The 19,987-nt window shown below is 41.5% G+C and overlaps 1 protein-coding gene across 1 annotated transcript; it reads right to left on the bottom strand.

Moving 5' to 3' along the window:
• Nucleotides 1-3,739: 3,739 nt before the first annotated feature.
• Nucleotides 3,740-4,435, bottom strand: LOC139815409 (uncharacterized). Its single transcript, XM_071782338.1, has one exon. The coding sequence runs from the start codon at nucleotides 4,433-4,435 to the stop codon at nucleotides 3,740-3,742; it is 696 nt and encodes a 231-aa protein (XP_071638439.1).
• Between the last annotated feature and the right edge of the window lie 15,552 nt (nucleotides 4,436-19,987).

Here is a 19,987-nt window from a genome sequence, read left to right as displayed (position 1 = left end):
CGCCAACTTCCTCTGGGAAAACAAACATTACGCACAGAAACAAAACATAATAACTGTTAAAAAAAAATTAAAGAAATCGAACACATTTTTCATTTTATTTAAAGTTGAGCCCACCCCACCAAGCTCAACTAAACCGCGCCTCCCTCATTGGGGCATTCCGATCGAAAATGCCCAGTTTTACCGCAAGTCCAACACTCCCCCCGGGCGCCACCGGGATTTTTATTAAAATTTTTTTCATTTCTTTTAGAATCATCCCCCTGAAGAGTTTTCAGCGCCTTGGCCCTTTCAACGGCCACATTCAGGGAAGTTATTCCCTCCATCTGAAGCGCTCGCCGAATAAAATTATCCGCGACGGCAGTTATAAATTGTGCGCAAGCGATCTTGTCGCGTAATTCGAACGGAGACTCGGGGTATGCCAGACGCGACAATTTATCGATCTCAGAGCCGAGTGTCGCCAAATCCTCCCCGAATTTCTGTTTACGATTCGTAAACGCGGCGTAGCTATTCTGCAATTGCCGCCCCTCCCCGAAACGCAATTCAAGTTTTGCTTTCAATTCCGCGAAGTCCAAACGCTCGACATCTTGTACCGTTTCCAACACCGAACGCGCTTTTCCCCTCAAGCTTGACGCCAGCGCGATCGTTTTCGTCGCGTCGTCCCAATGATTTGCTCGCGCGATCAAATTTAATTGCGAAAAATATTCATTTAAGGAAACCGTCCCATCGTACGTGTCGGGTTTTAACTTATACCCGAGCTCTGCACTCGCGACCGTGACACTTTCGTTCGCGCGCACAGACCGCACTTGTGCGCCGCACGCGTCTGCGATTCTCTCTCTCGCGTGCGCGTCTCGCGTTTCCGCGCCGCTCATGATCACAGTTCTCTCGCCTGCGTGTGCGTCTCGCGTCTCCGCGCCGAGGCCGTCCGCAACTCGCGTCGCCGCGCCATCCGCGACCGCGCCCCCCTCGCGAGCGTTCCGCGCCCTTGCGAAATTCGCGTCACGCGCCCCCGAGTCCCCGGCCGCTTCATTATTGGAAAGACTTAGCTGTATCTGCGCGCCGGAGTTCATCCCACGGAGACGGCAGAGCTCCTCCTCCTGGCGGCGGAACGTCTCCGCATAATCGCGCTCCCTACGTGCGTGTTCTTCACGCATCTGGCGGATCTCCTGTATGATGGCCTGGAGAGTCACAACTTCCGCCGACGACGTCTCCGTAGCGCCCGACTGCGGAGTCGCTTCCCTCAGCCGCTTCCTCGTGCTGGACATGGCCGTCGTATCGTCGCTCGTCGCTCGTATCTCTCGCTCGTCCGATCCCGGACGAGCCCCCAAAATGTTACGCTCGTCAAACGTCAGCCACACGTTTACACTCACTCACTCCACTCGCGGCGCGTTTCTCAGGACTCTCACAAGAAAAGAGGACACGTTGTTAGAAAAGGAAACTCTTTTATTAATCTCCCGTTATTAAAGAAGAGCTCGGGCTAATACGTCCGAACGAGACGAGACCCAGAGCAAATCTGAACATCGGGTATAAACAGAACATCTGGTATAACTGAACATCTACTAGGAAAATCAATAATAAATTGAGCATCAGAGAAAATCAATATTCACATAAACAAGCGTCACTAAGGACGATTCGCGGCGCGACATTTACTACCGGGCGACTCACATAAAGCGCGCGGCACGGGCGCAACAATATATTCGGTTCCAGGTCCAAATTATCTTTACCATGCAGATGGGTACGATAAACTTAAAAGGTTTGGTTTTGCTATCTATGGATTTATAGATGGCTTTTCCAGAAAAGTATTATCACTGAATGTTTCAATGTCAAATAATTGCCCTGAAATTATCGCTTATTATTATTTACAACTAATAAAAAAACATGGATTTCTACCAACTATCATTCGAACAGACAACGGAACAGAAGTTTCACATATGGAAAGTCTTCACATTGCTCTACGGTATCATCACACAGATGAACATGCAGGTGAGAAGAGTTTTTTAAAAGGAAAAAGTACGCACAACCAGCGAATTGAATCTTATTGGCGTCAATTTCGGCAACACATGGGTGACTTCTATCTTAATTTATTAAAAAAAATGGAATATGAAAATTTTATTAAGATAAACAATCCATTACACTTTGACTGTTTACGTTATTGTTTTGGTCACCTGATTGAAGAAGATATAAAAATCACGAAGAAAGAATGGAATGAGCACAGAATGCGCAAACAGATGAGTAGTAGAAATGTTCTTGGTGGAATACCAAATTATATTATTTACCTGAAAATTTTGGAGGAAAAAATTATCAGAAATCATTGGTTAAAACACACATTGATATTCTATTAGGAAAATATGCGGTAATTCTTCAGTTTAGCTACAGCAGCACAAAAAACGATGAATTTAGGCTCATTCGACGCGTTTTTGCACGAAACGACCGAATCTGGCAGAAAAAAGTGTCGCTCTGCCCCGCGACGCGAGATATTAATCGTTAAAGTTGACAGGAATCAGGTTATGATTTCTGTCATACCGACGACATGTAGCAACACTGAACGTGCCCTGCGGCCACATGCGCATGCTCAGTGGTCGCACGCGCATGTAAAACTGCGCCAATTTTAAATGAATCAATCGTGCAAAATAACCAAGCATCTCGATTCAAGCAGTTAGGTCTCACGCTGGGAGTTTCTTTAATTTAACAATATGAAATTGCGTTATACTTGAACAAGCAGCCATTATTGAAATTATGTTAAGGTGTTTAATTTTGTCAAGAAGCATTATTTCTCGCAAGATGAGTTTATCATCGGTTTTTTTTGGCATAGATTTAATTGCGACGAGCGAGCCTAAGTACTTTCCCTTTGTGACTACATCTTGGGCACCTTTACCAAGAATAATATCAGAAAATTGTATATCCTTTTCATTTATTAATTGAATAGATAATTTTAAAGAATTAATTTTTTTAGTCTCAAGCGTTTTATTACATACTTCTGAAAATGCAACAGTATCATCATTCTCTCCATAATTTTTATTATATTTTATTATACAATATTTCTTTGATCTTGACTTGCTATCTATCAACTCAGAATGTTGCGAAGAAAATACTGAATCTTTAACATTAATATCATCGACATTTAACTTCTCATATTTTTGTGGAACAGGTACTCGAAATTGAGAAGAAATTGTTTTATTGGTTACATCTTCTAAAATGCTTTTTTCTTGCTTTCATTTTGTTTCAATTGTATAGTCAGTAGATTTTTGTAATAAAAAAGACTTTTCAAAGATATTAATATTTTCATATTTCTTTTTAGCAGTTGAAATTTGATTTAAGCCTGATGTATAACCTGATGTACTTGAAGATCTGCCTGAACTACTTTTCTTCTCAAATTTAGTGTCATTTATTTTTTTTATGAATACTTTCCGAAATGTTTGATAAATTATAAGCAACCTTTGAGCATTTATCTATTGATAAAGAGCAAGAAGGTTTTGTTGACCGTAACGAGCAGAATGTCCAAGAGGATACAGGATGTAATAACGCAGTTTATACACTTTATACGCAGTTCATTATGCGATTTCTTTAATGAAGGACTTGTGATACAATCTATCTCGTGAAAGACGGTTGAGACAAAAGGGTATAGACCATAGAGAGTACATAGAGAGTAGCGGCTCGAAAAAAGGATGAAAGGTTATGATTGGTCTAGGGAAATGTCGTCGGTGTACAGTGACGAATACTCCAACAGTCCTCCTCACCGATGACATTACTTGCTCCAGTCCTTAAGTCCGCTGAATTCTGCAAGCCTCTTCAATCTGATTCCATGTAATGGTTTTGTTAGCATATCGGCTATCATATCTGATGTTTGACAGTATACAAAATCCATTACGTTACTTTCCTTTAATTGCTTTACAAAATGATACTTTGTATCGATATGTTTCGTTCTGTTGTTGAAACCTTTCGCGCGCAATAGCTTCAGACAACTCTGATTATCTTCGTAAATCTTCAATGGTGTCGTGGACGTTATCCCGAACTCTTCCAGCAATCTTCCAATCCAGATTCCTTCTTGACAAGCCTCGGCAAGCGCTATGTATTCCGCTTCCGTTGTAGAGAGTGCCACACACGTTTGTTTGCGACACGCCCAACTAATCGTGCCTCCATTTAACATGAAAATAAATCCGCTATTAGACTTACGATCTGCCTTGTCCTGCGCCCAATTTGCATCCGCATATCCAATCAGTGATTCTTCATCTTCCTTGGTGTTGTCTCCGAGTTTGAGTTTCCATTCGATAGTGCCCTTTAAATATCTTACTGTCCTCTTAGCTTCTGTCCAGTCTAAATCTTTTGCGCATTTTATTCTTTGGCTCAAAATCGAAACGGTGGCTGCTATGTCTGGTCGTGAATGTACAGCAACATAGAGTAGTTCTCCAATCAGCTTCTGATACTTTGTACTGTCCTCCATCACATCTTCTGAGTTCTCTATATTTTCGTATCCTGGATCCAATAGGTAACTGGAAATCTTCGCTTCTTCAAGTCCGACTGAATCAATTATCTTCTTAATATATTTTGGTTGGTGTTCGAGATACCGTTAACGTTGCGCCGTCCGATCAGATGTCAGCATCGATCGGGTATCGACGCCCGATCACCGCGACAGCTGGCGCACGCACGGGCGCGCTCATCGCCAACGTCTTCCTCGCGATATTCAGAGTTGTACAAATGGCCGCGCAGTGATCAGACGCACGACGTGTGCTCTGTGCATTTTCGATTGTGACTACACATTGAAGTGCCCACCGCAGTGATTACAGCTGCCGAGATACTGCATTAGCATGTAAAGCGACCGCTCATCCAGCTTTACTCGGGTACATCAACACGACGACTCAGACTCACATGTGCGCGAGTGCCGACCGCCACGTGTCTCACCGGCTCACGGGCGATTCATCGAAGAGGACGGCAATTAATATAATTGCCTCTCATTTACACGGACTATATAGACATCTCATTTTGTTCACCGCTCATCACTCTCAGGTCAGATTGTATCAATTTTGACGCATTAAAGACGTATTAAAGACGGCTCAGACTGTGGTCTGAGTTACACAAAAATAAAGTGAATATTTAGTTAACACCTTCCACGCGCGTCCTTCTCATCCCGCTTCCATCGCCGGGATTAATCAGCGATTTCGCGAACATTTGGTCCTTCGAGCCGGATGCGTGGAAATTAGAGTGTAGCTCAGACACAGATCATGTGAACAGGGCATGTCCTTCACGACATGCCACGTGGACATTATCGCGCGCTTCCGCGAGTGAAATACATACAGACATTCTCACGCGCGCTCGCGAGTGTTACACAAACATGTTCACGCGCTCCCGCGAGTGTAAATAGACTTTTTCACGTGCTCAATACAAGACCCTAACGACTCTCGATTCGCATAGTGTTTTTCTCACGCGTCTCTCGAACGTTCTCGGTTCGTGCAGCATTTCTTACACGTGTCTCGACGTTTCTCAGGTATTTCATCGTGCGCAGCTCAGGGACGGCTCAACATGACGGAACCCGCAAAGGCGGGTACGGGCGGTACGGAGACCACGACGCCGCTGCTCGAGGTACCACCGGCTCGCACATCGGAACGCCAAGCCTCACCCGTGCGCTTGTCCACGGAGCTCATCCTAAATGAACCGACTGGCGACGGTGCGGAATACTGGCGAGACGCCACCGTCTTGTGCAAAGAACACGTCATTAGAGAAGATTTTCTACATCTCAATGCATCTCGAAGAGGCGAACAAGGCGTTTCTCAAGGAGCATGCATATCTTGAAGCTTCACAGCCGTCGGCGCTCATTCAACAGCAAAGCGCACGTTGACAGCTCAGCATGTGGCAGCTCAACCGGCCCGCACGGCAGCATCTAATTTACCCGTGCGATTGTTGCAACGGCACTCACTTCATTGTGATGTGCACGTAATTTAGGGATCTTTCAACAGGCGATCGACAAAAATTAGTCATACCACGGAGGCTTTGGTTCAAATGCCTCGGCCGCCACAACGGCCGCTCATGTAAAGGCTCATGGGGGTGCAAGAAGTGCACCAACCGACACGATGCTGCATGAGGCTCATCAGTCGAACTCATCAGCGAAGCTGATCACCAGCTCAGCTGCGTCAGCTCAATAGGAAGATGGTGCAATCGTCGCTCACTCATCTTTGGCCCGCTCATTACACTCAACATTACTAGCTACGGCCCTGGCTCAGATCAGCTCATCTGTTCATACTCAATGCGTATGGCCTCTCATCGATTCAGGTTCAGAACTTACATTTGTTTCAGAATCTCTCGCTTGTCAGCTCAACATCACTCGTCATCGTTCCGTCATTCATCACGGGAATTGGTGGCGAAGAAGGCGACGCAAACTCGAGGAGTTGAATGCTTACGGTCCGCTCACTTCACTCAAGACCAGACGTCATTATGCAAGCTCACATTCTGCAGACGTTAACAAACATTCTGCCATCATTCAACGCGGCACCCCAGGAATGGCCGCACAGTGGGGCGAACGCCTCATTTTTCGGTCATTTGCTTATAACTTCTACATTTTTTAATGAAATGACTTGAAACTTGACATAAATCATGTACGATTATTATACATTTAGTGTATAAAATCAAAATTATTTAATTAACAATTTTTCATAAAAAGTGCATAGATAATTTTTTAAATACTTTTTAGTTTTTTTTGAAGTCGGTTCTATTTTAAAAAAAATTTTTTATTTTATACTTTTTTAGTGCTTCATTAAATTAATATGATTAATTATTATCGCATATTTCCTTACTGCTCCGTACCCTGATGTTTTAGTTGTGAGTTTTACAATAAAAAAGGAACTGTTTTTCTTGCTTCTCACATCTATTCTTTTACTTAATCATCATCTACATCATTATCGCTGAAATATAATAAACATTTTGCATCTTCAGTTAATTCTTTCTTTTTATGTCCCATAATTTTTCGCAAATTAGATATTGTTGGATCTGAAGCAATTATCAAATTATTAAAAATATCTTCATTATTTTGTATTCGCGACATTTTTCGCGCGAATAATTTTTTCTATATTTTCTAAAATATTTATGGTTTGCTTCCAGAGCATCTTCAGATAATTGTCCTATTAGTACGATAGCATTTTTTATAATATCACTGCCATGAATCAATAATTTGTGAACTGAGACTGGCATGTAGTACCATGGGTATAATGATACAAATAATTCGGCAGTTCTAAAAGCATAGGATTCGAATTCCAACACGTTAATCCTATTACCGCTAGCGATTACTTGCAACAAAACTCCAAATCTAGTTATTAAATTTTTATCTAAACCTGTAATGGCAGCTGATAATTCTGGATTAGCAAAAAATTTTCTGGCCGTGTTGCCATCATTGGTTGTACCTTTTCCTTGTTTCACGAAGTTTATCAAGAGACCTGCTTTTGTTCTGAAGGCAGTCTGTATCGTGAAGAAGTAGGAATTAAATTCAGTACTTCGTTCGGAAAAGAGAATTCACAATTTAACCAACTTTCATGCTTTGTAATAAATGTGTTGTAACTGTACGAGCTAGCTACCAATTTTAACTTCAAATTTTTCGTGAAAATCATGAATTTTTTTTTCAATGCTTCCAACGCAACTTTGGATAATTTAGTATTAATACATGATGTTATGTGGTTTATTAAAGCCTGATAATTTGATAAATCCAGATTATTTGCACGCATACAATTAAAAAATTGACGATTCATTCGGAAATTTTCCATTTTACGAGCGTGTTAAAGTATAATCTTCTATATATTTTATATATTCTATATATTTTTCACTGTATCCTGAAAAGGACGCAAAGTGAATTGTGTAAAGCAAAACTTTCAAAATCAAAAAGTCTTTAATCGACTACTGATCGAGAAAGACTGACGAAAAGTTCTTATCTCCGCTGTTTTTATTTCCTCCCCCTCCCCTCCCCTCCCCTCCCCACCCTCCTCTCCCCTCTCCTCCTCCTCGAGGAGAACAACATTTTTAATAATATTTTTAACAAAACTTTCTTATTGTCAACAGCAAACGGCTCTTAATTAGCCCGCTTTCCCTACGATTGGATTTCCAATAGAACCTCGACTCATCGCTATTATATTAATTGACATAATTAATTGTTATAAAATATGAATGTAATTAATCATTACAAAATAGCAATATTTAAACAAATTATATATCCCCTTTCGTCTTTCTTTTATGAGAAAATAGACATCCATATTCACTCGACATGATCGAACGGCGTCCGCTGAGCTATTCGTGGACGACGTTCGACCATGTCGAGTGAACTTCGACGTCAATTTTCTCATAAACGCCGGACGTATACGGATAAACAACCTTATATGTCCAAAAACTAGACACTTTGCCCTATCAAATGGCGCAGAGCAAACCTTAATCCATTCTAATCCACAAATTTCTTCCTGTTTGAATATTGAAGTAAGAATTTTTTAATAGTCGAATATGTCGTGTATATTTATTAATATATAATAGTACTCGAATGGCATAAAACTAAAATAAATATGTTTTTTGAACCCTAATAAATAAGTTCTGATAGGCATTTAACTCATATTCGCAGTTAGGCTTTCGGCAGAGTCTTTAGAAAGTAACCTATCGAATTACTAGAATTTCAGTATTCACGAAAATGTCATACTTTATCAGATCATTTTGAGGAAAGAACAAGGGATAAAATCAATTATAAGTACATTTATTTATAGTTTAGGATATATATTAACATAAAATCTCGTCAAAATTTGAATTATACGTTTTTCATTTTTTCGTCCAATATCCGGTTTTTGATAGATTCGCCCCACTGTGGGCCGCATCTCACCAAGTTGACCTTGGCTGATCCAGATTTCCTAACACCACGGCCAGTGGATATCATCATTGGAGCTGACTCATATGGGCAGATCATCAAGCCCAACATCATCAAACGAGATACATTGATGCCAATTGCGCAGCTCTCAATTCTCGGATGGCTCGTTCTCGGACCTGTCAATACATCATCATCGGCAATTGCTACCGTGCATCATGCCTCCGTGCAGGAGGGAGAAGATGCTCTTGACGACTTGCTGGCGAAATCTGGATACAAGAAGAAGTGCCTGCGAGCAACAATCTTGATCTTACTCCTGACGAGCAAAGATGTGAAGAACATTTCAAGAGTACTGTTTCATGAGATTCAACAGGTCGATACACAGTTCGACTTACACTGAAATCATCACTTGATACTCTTGGCGATTCGTATCTCACTGCGCATCGATGTTTGAAAAGTTTACAAACAAGACTCTCACGAGATGACAACTATCGACGTCTGTATCATCAGTTTATGACAGAATATCGAGAGCTCAATCACATGAAGAAGGCTTCACCCGTTTCCAGTCAGCACACACAATATTATTTGCCACATCACGGAGTGCTCAGACCAGACAGTGCAACCACAACATTACGTGTGGTATTTGATGGCTCGAGTGCATCTACCAGGAGCCAAGCTGCATTTCGACATCAGATGTTTTGCTCTGGATTCGACAACTTCGACACTTAGTTGCCACTGACATCACCAAAGGGTATAGGCAGATCAACGTGCATGAAGATGACTGAAATTTACAACGGACTCGCTGGATAGATGAACAACTCAATGAAGTGCCATATCATCTAACAACGGTCGATATGTTGATGACAATTCTGGAGGCGCCGACACCGTTCAGCAGGTAGTAGAATTCAATACTGCTCAACGGACTTGTGCATGGCGGGCGACCTTCCCATTAGCAAGGTGGCACGCGACTCATCAAGACGTGCTCACTGCGGTTCAAGCAGAAAAAGACCAGGGCTCACAAATTTGACGATTGCGCAACCAAAATACTCGGATTACGATGGCTTCCTCAAGAAGATTCATTCACATTCTCAACAAGGATCTCGTCGCACACCGATCATCTCACCAAACGCCTCGCTTGGTCTGAAGTGGCTCAGATACTCGATCCACTGGGCTTTGTATCACCAGTGGTGATCAAGGCGAAGATGCTCTTGCAGGAGCTTTGGCTACATGAAGCTCCAATGGGATGAACCACTGCCATCCCAGCTCTCATCACGGTGGCTCATTATCAGAAAAGAACTCACAAGCTTGCAAGCTCTCAATACCTCGGTGGTACAACCAAGGTAGCACCTCTCAAACCACATGAAGTACCTCGTCAGTGGAATTTCACGGCTTTTCTGATACTTCTCAACTGGCAATGGCTGCAGTCGTATTTATCACCGTCCACGGCTCTAATGGCGCCACGATTTCATTGGTGTGCTCCAAAACCAAGGTAGCACCGCTCAAGCGGCTCACCATCCCGAGACTTAAACTCACCGCAGCACAGCTGCTCTCAAGACTCATGCCATACGTTCAAGCCACCTTGAAGTTGAACGTTACAGCAACTCACCTGTGGACGGACTCTGTTGTGACACTCACGTGGATCAAATCTCATGCATCGCGCTGGAAGGATTTCGTGAGAAATCGAGTTTCTCAAATTCAAGAGCTCACTGCGAACGCACATTGGAAATACGTACCAGGTACGTCCAACCCAGCCGACTGCGCATCACGAGGATTAAGTACTGCTCAACTCCAAAGCCACTCATTATGGTGGACGGGACCACCGTGGATTCTCACACCTGAAGCATGGCCATTTCAACCCGCGCTTCCGGACGAGTTGAACGGTCATGAGGCTCGTCCTGGCATTGCTCTATGTATATGCAGCTGCATCTCAGCCGGACTATCATTGGGATCTCATATACAAGTACTCAACCCTCAATAAATTATTGAAAGTAACAGCTCTTTGTTTCAGGTTTATCGCTCTCTTGAGAGGGTTCTGGGACGGGTCGTTGGACTCGCACTCTGCTTTGGAGAAGGCCAGATTTTTCTGGATCAAGGCTACTCAAGCGGCATACTTCACGCACGAGATCAAGATGCTCACGGCCAACTCGAGACTACCAACTGCTCACGCATTAAGTCGATTGACTGCGTATATAGACGCTCAAGGGATCATCCGAGTTGGCGGCCGCCTCAACCAATCAGCACTAGCTCAAGACAACAAACATCAGGCGATTTTGCCTCGCCACTCACGGTTCTCAACCTTGATCATCGCACACGCCCATCTGCGTATCTTGCATGGAGCTCATGTCAGGCAACAATATTAGATCATCGGCGGACGGGCTCCGGTGAAGTCTCATATTTTGCGGTGTGTCGTGTGTGCTCGGCAGAGGAGGATCCGTGCTCATCAACTGATGGGCCAACTACCTCTCTCTCGGGTTACGCCGTCACGTCCGTTTACTCACACAGGAGTTGACTATGCCGGACCGCTCACCATCAAAACATGAAAGGACGAGGTGCGAAAACATACAAGGGATGGATCTGTGTGTTCGTCTGCTTCTCCACCTCCGCAATTCACCCCGAAGTAGTCAGTGACTACTCATCAGAAGGATTCATCGCAGCCTTCCGAAGATTCTCAGCGAGAAGGGGAATTGCTCAGACCATATACTCGGACTGCGGGACAACATTCATTGGAGCAGACGCCGCGCTCAAGAAAATGTTCATCCAGAGTTCACAAGAACATCAACAAATCGCTCAAATTCTACAACAGGATTGCACCAGATGGGAGTTCAACCCACCAGGCGCTCCACACATGGGGGGCAAGTGAAAGGCGGTGGTGAAATCCGTGAAGTTTCATCTGAAACGGACTATCGGGGAGACTCTACTCACGACGGAAGAACTCACAACGTTGCTTACGCAAATCGAGGCCATTCTCAACTCGCGGCCTCTAGAACCGCTGAGTGACGACCCGGAAGACGTCTCAGCGCTCACACCAGGTCATTTCCTTATTGGAGGCCCACTCACTACCATACCCGAGCCATCTCTGATTGACCTAGCAACCTCACGACTATCTCGGTGGCAGCTCATCCAGCAGCGTGTTCAACATTTTTGGGCACAATGGTCGGCTCATTATCTGCAACGCCAGCAGGCGATATCCAAGTGGCATCATCCTAACAACAACATCAAGGTGGGCTCCATCGTGCTGCTCACCGACGAGCGCTCTCTACCGTGCAAATGGCCACTCGCCAGAGTACCAGCTTTGCACCCCGGCAAGGATGGACTCACCAGGGTGGTTACCCTCAAGACGGCCACCACGACACTCACTCGGCCAAGTGCCAAGCTCGCCATATTACCCATTTCAACCGAATGAAGGATCAAGAGTAAGGAATCATCAACAAGGTTGCTGATGGCGGGCGGAATGTTCGAGATTCCGTTAACGTTGCGCCGTCCGATCAGATGGCAGCATCGATCGGGTACCGACGCCCGATCACCGCGACAGCTGGCGCACGCACGGGCGCGCTCATCGCCAACGTCTTCCTCGCGATATTCAGAGTTGTACAAATGGCCGCGCAGTGATCAGACGCACGACGTGTGCTCTGTGCATTTTCGATTGTGACTACACATTGAAGTGCCCACCGCAGTGATTACAGCTGCCAAGATACTGCATTAGCATGTAAAGCAACCGCTCATCCAGCTCTACTCGGGTACATCAACACGACGACTCAGACTCACATGTGCGCGAGTGCCGACCGCCACGTGTCTCACCGGCTCACGGGCGATTCATTGAAGAGGACGGCAATTAATATAATTGCCTCTCATTTACACGGACTATATAGACATCTCATTTTGTTCACCGCTCATCACTCTCAGGTCAGATTGTATCAATTTTGACGCATTAAAGACGCATTAAAGACGGCTCAGACTGTGGTCTGAGTTACACAAAAATAAAGTGAATATTTAGTTAACACCTTCCACGCGCGTCCTTCTCATCCCGCTTCCATCGCCGGGATTAATCAGCGATTTCGCGAACAGTTGGCTTAGATAAAATATTCCTTTGTCATCTCGTTCTATTTAAATTCCTAAGTAATTACTAAGGCTTCCCAGATTGACAATATCAAAACTCCTCCTTATAACGTATCTATGGCATCATTTACGAGTTTCTCTTTTTTACTTCCAATAATAATATCATCTACGTAAATAATTATGTAAATCCATACATCATCAATTACTTTTATATACAGACACGGGTCAGTTTCACTTTGTCTGAATCCATGTTCTTCAAGTACCTTATGTACCTTTTCGTTCCATACCTTTGCTGCCTGCTTTAATCCGTACAAACTCTTGTTTAGCTTGCACACCATATGTTCCTTATTCGGTACTTCGTAGCCTATCGGTTGTTTCATATATATGACCTCCTTTAGTTCTCCATTTAAAAATGCGGTTTTTGCATCAATATGCTTGACAATGAAGTTTTCTCTTCCAGCGATGACTAGTAGCGTCCTGAATGTAGTTGGTCTTACCACGGGTGCGAAAACCTCGTCATAATCGGTTCCGTATTTTTGTGAGAACCCTTGAGCAACTAATCTTGCTTTATATCTGCTCGGATTTCCAACTGCATCTTGCTTAAGCTTGAAGACCCACTTGCATCCTATTGGTCTTCTGTCGTCTGGTAGTTCCGTTAATTCCCACGTATTATTCATGTTAAGGGAATTTATTTCATCGTCCATCGCGGTTTTCCATTTGTCTCTGTCTGTTCTTGACATTGCTTCTTGAATGGTCCTTGGATCTTGAAGTTCCATTGCTATCTTTGCAGTTTCTTCGTACTTCTGTGGTGAAACTCCTTTATTTTTTCTGTCTGATCTCCGTAGTGCATCCGTATTTTTATCTTGAATCTTTTCTTTAGGTTTCTCAGTAAATTCTTCATTATTCGCTGGCTCTTCAACTGTTGACTCCTCCTTAATCTCTTCCGATGGTGCTTTGTGTAAATCGACTTGAATTTCATTCTCATCTTCAGTTATTTCGAAGCCATCTTCAACATCTTCTATGAATATCACGTCTCTGCTTATGATGATCCTATCCGTAGTTATGTCAAGTAAACGAAAAGCTTTTGAGTCTTCTGCGTATCCAACGAATCTGAGTTCTTTCGCTTTCACATCCAGTTTTCTTCGTTGTTCTTTTGGAATATGTGCGAACGCGGTACATCCAAATATTCTGAGTTGATTTACATTTGGTTTCTTAGTAAACCACAACTCATGAGGTGTCCTTTCTGTAGCCTTTGTTGGTAATCTATTCTGTAAATAATTTGCCGTGACAACTGCCTCTCCCCAATATTTATTCGGCATTTCAGCGTCTATTATCATACATCGCGCCATTTCCATTAACGAGCGATTTTTTCTCTCAGCGACGCCATTTTGCTGGGGTAAATAAGCCGCTGTATATTGCACTTGAATACCTTCTTGCTTTAGAAATGTCCTTAATTCTGCATTAATATATTCCTTTCCTCGATCTGATCTTATGAATTTTGGCTTTCTGTTAAACTGCGTTTTTACCTTTTGAATGTAATCCTTGATGTAACTGGCTGTTTCGTCCTTACTTCGCAACAGAAATACCTCCGTATACCGACTATAATCATCTATAATGGTAAGAATGTATCGTTTTTTCCCAGGTGTCTGAGTTTGCATTGGTCCGCACAAATCCGTATGAATAAGATCCAGTGTCGATGAAGTTCTGCTTTCTGATTTCTTTGGAAAAGATTTTCTTGCCATTTTCCCTTTAATGCATGCTTTACACGTCGTCCTTATTCCACAGTCAGTAATCTTCAGTTCTACTGCAAGTCCGTTATTTGCTAGCTGCTTGACTGCTTCAGGGTCTCGATGTCCAAAACGTTTATGCCACATGTGCTGACAATGTTTATTGTGCTTCTGAATTGCCACACAAGCCTGTTGTGATACTCGTAGTTTATACAAGTTAGATGATTCATCTGCAACGGCGACGATCTTTCCATCTTTAGTTATACAGCATTTGTTGCTCTCAAATTTAACCTGTAAACCTTTTTCTGTTAGTCTCTTTACAGATAGCAAACTGCCTTCTAAACTAGGTACATATAAAACGTCAGTAACTTTTACTTCAATAATTTGATTCTTATCATTAAGACATTTTAACTTGCCCATGCCGATTCCGCATGCTTCTCGCGACTCACCGTCTGCTAATCGGACGTCAATTTTCCTAGTTGTATCGAGCTCTTCGAAAAAATCTTTATTACTTGTCATATGGCTCGTAGCCCCAGAATCGATAAACCAGGTGTTTAATGTCTTTCCTTTTGTATTAACATGAAAACAAACCTCACCTGATTTGCTACCGTCTTTACGAGGATTCTCCGCTGCTTGATTTGCCTTTTCTTTATTTTGTTTCCATTTCTTGTACTTGTAACAGTCCTTTTTCTGATGTCCATGCTTCTTGCAGAAAAAACATTCTTGATTTCCGCGACTTTTCTCCTTGCTATCCTTTGATGTTTTCAGTGCAGATTCGCTTGATTCACCTAAAGTTCCTATCGCCTTTCGCCTCTTGTACTCATCGATTAACTTGCCCTTTACGAGATCCAGCGTAAGGTCTTCTTCTGCTCTGCTTTCAAGCGCCGTAATGAGCGTGTTGTACGAATCTGGCAAACTACTTAACATCATTGCAACGATTAAATGATCCATTAATTGCTCTCCTAATGCTGCTAATTTATTCACAAGATCAAGCATATTATTAATGTGATCTTCCATACTTCCATCATCAGTTAACTTTAAGCTGCAAATTCTCTTTAGAAGATATACCTTACTTGTCAATGTAGCTTTCTGATGATAAGTCTTAAGCGCATTCCATGTATCACGTGCAGTAGTTTTGTCCCGAATATGCACGAATTGATTATCTTCGACGAGCAATCCGATCGTTGCGCGAGCCTGTCCATTTTTCCGTGTCCAAGCCGCATCTACTTCCGCAGGAGGTTCCTGACTTACTACGTTCCATAAATCTTCTTTAATTAATAGAAGCTCGACTTTATACTTCCAAACCTGGTAGTTATCGTTATTAAGCTTTGTAATCGTTACACGCGTATTGTCTGCCATCATAACCTTAATTTCGATGCGTTAATATCTGGGCGCGTTAATATCTGGGCCCATAACCTGTTGACCGTAACGAGCAGAATGTCCAAGAGGATACAGGATGTAATAACGCAGTTTATACACTTTATATGCAGTTCAATATGCGATTTCTTTAATGAAGGACTTGTGATACAATCTATCTCGTGAAAGACGGTTGAGACAAAAGGGTATAGACCATAGAAAGTACATAGAGAGTAGCGGCTCGAAAAAAGGATGAAAGGTTATGATTGGTCTAGGGAAATGTCGTCGGTGTACAGTGACGAATACTCCAACAGGTTTATTGGAGATTTCAAATGGCTCTTTGTTACTAGAAATACATGTGTTCTTTTTTGTCGTAAGAAGGTAAAGACTTAACATATGACTTTTTCTGCGCAAGTGGTATTTGCAAAAATTCCAGAAGTCACATCTTTTTCCATCATGAATATAAGACTCAATTGCTGTTTCATTAAATGTGCCTATCTCAACTGTGGAGTTTTCAAAATAATACTTGTTATTTTCGGTGATATATTCTTTTAGAAGAACGTCCTTTAATTTTTGTAATGGATAATCTTCATTCCCATTAAGAGTAATCTTTATTCTTGGTCCAACTGTTGCACCCATGTACTCGTATCTAGAATTTAATTCGTTTCTATGTTTCCATCCAAGATGTAGAATTCTTTTAATAAAAGTCTTCTTGTTTTCTATTTCATCTACTTCCAATGATAAATTTTCAACTTCCAGTGATAAATTTCCTTGCTTTTTATTTACTATTTTTTGTTGAGATAACTGAAATTATTACATTTATTATCATTATTGTTATTGTTATTATTTTTAAATATTAAAAAATAGAACACACATAAAATTTACCTTCTTTTTAACACAATCTGATTTTTTTTTTTAATATAACGTTTCAAGAATATCGTGAAAACGTTTACGTTTTTTTCCATTGAGCTGTGAAACAGGTACATCTAGAAAAATATTGATTATTTTTTGAAAACTGTAGCCAAGTTATATAGCTATATATTATTCAAAATAACATTTCTTTACAATAATTACGAGTATAGTATAAAGTATATGATGTAAGATAATGTTATACAAACCTTTTGGAACGTTGAAATCATAAATGTCCACATTTGCATTTACGTAGTAGATATGTCTCCCCATCAATTTGATATGTCAAAGTCCCACCGTCAGGAAAATAATCTTTTAAGACACTTTTCTTCAAAGTATTATTTGTCACATATATATTCATACATTTCTCACCGTATCTAATTTTAATTTTCCTTGATTGTACAGAATCCATCTATAGAAATAATAATAAACACGTTATAATTAAGTTGATATAATTACAGTAATTTTCAGTATACATTTCATTATTTTAAAATAGCAATAAGTCAGAATAATTTTATGTACAACTATTTCTAATACAGTAAAATACAAAAAAGAAAGGATTATCTTAAGTAGAACAGAAAGTCATGATAATGTCAAAGTGACGTCAAAATGATGAGAATATGACTACAAAATCCACCTTTTATCATAATTTAATCATTTTTTGGACATCATTTGAGGTCACTTTGACATTTTATGACTTTCTATTCTACCTGGGATATATTGTGTACAATTTCGTTTTAACCTAAAAAGTTAACCTTAACTTTAAAAAACTTTGTATTTAATTCAATTAATTACCCTAAATTTTTTAAATTTCAAGATCTTTGTTGGATTAACAAATTTATCCATCAAAAAATGTAAAGATCTACTCAAAATATAATTTAACAATATTTACCTTAATCTCGAAAAGGAACGGCACCCAGGGTTCCATTCCTCCTGGAATACACAGTGCCGTTCGTTAGGACAAAAACTTCTTATAACACGAGGTGCCAACGTTATGGCATATAGGCGCTTCCGTAGAGGGCAGATTAAAACAGGCGTCCCCCAAAACGGGAAGGCCGCTTTTAGGTTTCCCTCTGATAATATGCTATATAAGAGTCTGGCCAGAGGCTAGAGAGAGAGGTAGAAGAGAAGGGGATGCTACCAGAAACACAGACAGGATTCAGAAAAAAAAAAAGGAACAATGGAGAATATATACGCGCTGAACTATGTGATTGGGAAAGCTATAAGCAAGAGAAAAGGAAAACTAGTAGCAGCATTTATAGACCTGAAAGCCGCATTCGATTCAGTGGACAGAGAAAAAATATGGGAAGTCATGAAGAAAGAAGGAATCAGTGAGCAATTGAGGACGAGGATAGAAGACCTGTATGAGGAGACAAGATGTGTGGTAAGGGTAAAAGGGGAAAAAGGAAAGTGCTTCTGGACGGTCAAAGGAGTTAGGCAAGGATGCCCGCTGAGCGCTATGCTTTTCATACTTCTGCTGGCAGACATAGAAGAGACAATGAGGAAAGGACAAGATGGAGGGATAGTTGTAGGAAAAATAAAATTCTGGACGTTAGCGTACGCGGATGACATAGTTGCTGTAGCAGAGGATGAAGAGGAAATGAAGAGAATGCTGAAAAGACTAGAAAGATACTTTGACAGAAAGAAGCTAAGAGTTAATGTAGGGAAAACAAAAGTAATGAGATTTAGGAAGGGAGGAGGTAAAATGAAGAAAGTAAAGTGGAGTTGGAAGGAAGAAGAAATAGAAGAGGTGAAGGAATTCTGCTATCTAGGCTACACATTCCAAAAGAACGGAGAACAAGATGCGCATATAAATGAAAGAGTAAGAAAAGCGACCATAGCAATGAGACAGGTATGGGGAATAGGAAAAAGGTTATTTGGAGGAGACTGGATAAGAAGGATCAAGTTATATGATTCGCTGGTTGCAAGCATAGCCTTATATGGAGCAGAAGTATGGGGATGGAAAGAAAGAGAGAAAATAGAAAGAATGCACGAAAGGTATATAAGGTGGACGTTAGGCCTGGACTGGAATACGCCCGGATATATGATAAGAGAGGAAACTAAAAGAGATAGAGCAAGAATAAGCGCTGGTAAAAGGGCGATGAAGTATGAAGAAAAATTGGAGAGAGGAGAAGGAAATGAGATTGCAAGAGAGTGCTGGAGGGAAATAAGAGAAAAGGATAGGAAAGAAAAGTCAAAATGGGAAGAAGAAAGAAAGAGCTTTTACGAGCGAAGAGGTTATGCAGTTAAGGAAATAGAGAGAAAAAGAGGGGAGGGATGGAGTAGCATTGAGGAATTAGCGGAAAGAGACAGGGACATTCAGATTCAAGAGAAGGACGAAAGGATAAGAGAATCAAGATACAACAAATGGTACAAGGAGGTAGTAGAAAACAGGAGGCCTGAATACCTGGAAAGAAAAGGAAAAGAACAATCTATGATTAGGATAGCGAGATTCAGATTAGGTAACGAGATGAGAAGCGGAAGATACTGGGAGACAATAGAAAAAACAGGCTGCAGGATATGTGGCGCGGAGGCAGAATCATGGGAGCATGTTTTAGAATGGTGCACAAGAGACGAAGAAGGAGAAGAAAGAGAAGGAATTAGCGAAAGAATCAAAAGAATACTAGACAGCAAGGGTGAAGGAGAGAAGTGGATGGCGGAATTAGAAAGGAAAAGAAGGCAAGCGAGTACAATGACAGCTAAGCAGAGAGATTAAATAAATGTCTTTTGATTTCAGATAAGCAGGAGGTGAGGGAATAAAGATGGAGCGAAAGTTAATTTGCAAAGGAACGATGGCAATCGACAAAGAGGCGATAGAGATGGTAGCAGAAGAACGAATGGTGAAGGTGATGAAGGAGTACAAGGAGGAGATAAGGGAAATGAAAGAGGAAATAGAGAAGCTAAAAAGGAAGGTATACAGACTCGAACAATGCTCAGGTAAAAGGAAGAGAAGCGAGAGTGAGGAGGAAAATAGTAAGGTATGTAAAACAAAATGGTGGTACGAAGAAGAAGAAGAGAAAGACGATGAAAAAAGAAAGAAGAATGTGATAATTAGGGTCGAGAAGAAGAGATGGGGAGGAGGTAGCTCGAATTTGAATAAGGTGAAGCAACTTTTTACAGACGGGCT

This window comes from Temnothorax longispinosus, chromosome 6 (genome assembly GCF_030848805.1).
Source record: "Temnothorax longispinosus isolate EJ_2023e chromosome 6, Tlon_JGU_v1, whole genome shotgun sequence".
Classification (NCBI taxonomy): domain Eukaryota; kingdom Metazoa; phylum Arthropoda; class Insecta; order Hymenoptera; family Formicidae; genus Temnothorax; species Temnothorax longispinosus.
This window is presented reverse-complemented; position numbering and strand designations above follow the sequence as displayed.

Bases quoted from the DNA above. Each gene is read 5' to 3' on its own strand.
- LOC139815409 (XM_071782338.1), bottom strand. From the start codon at position 4,435: ATGGAGGACAGTACAAAGTATCAGAAGCTGATTGGAGAACTACTCTAT.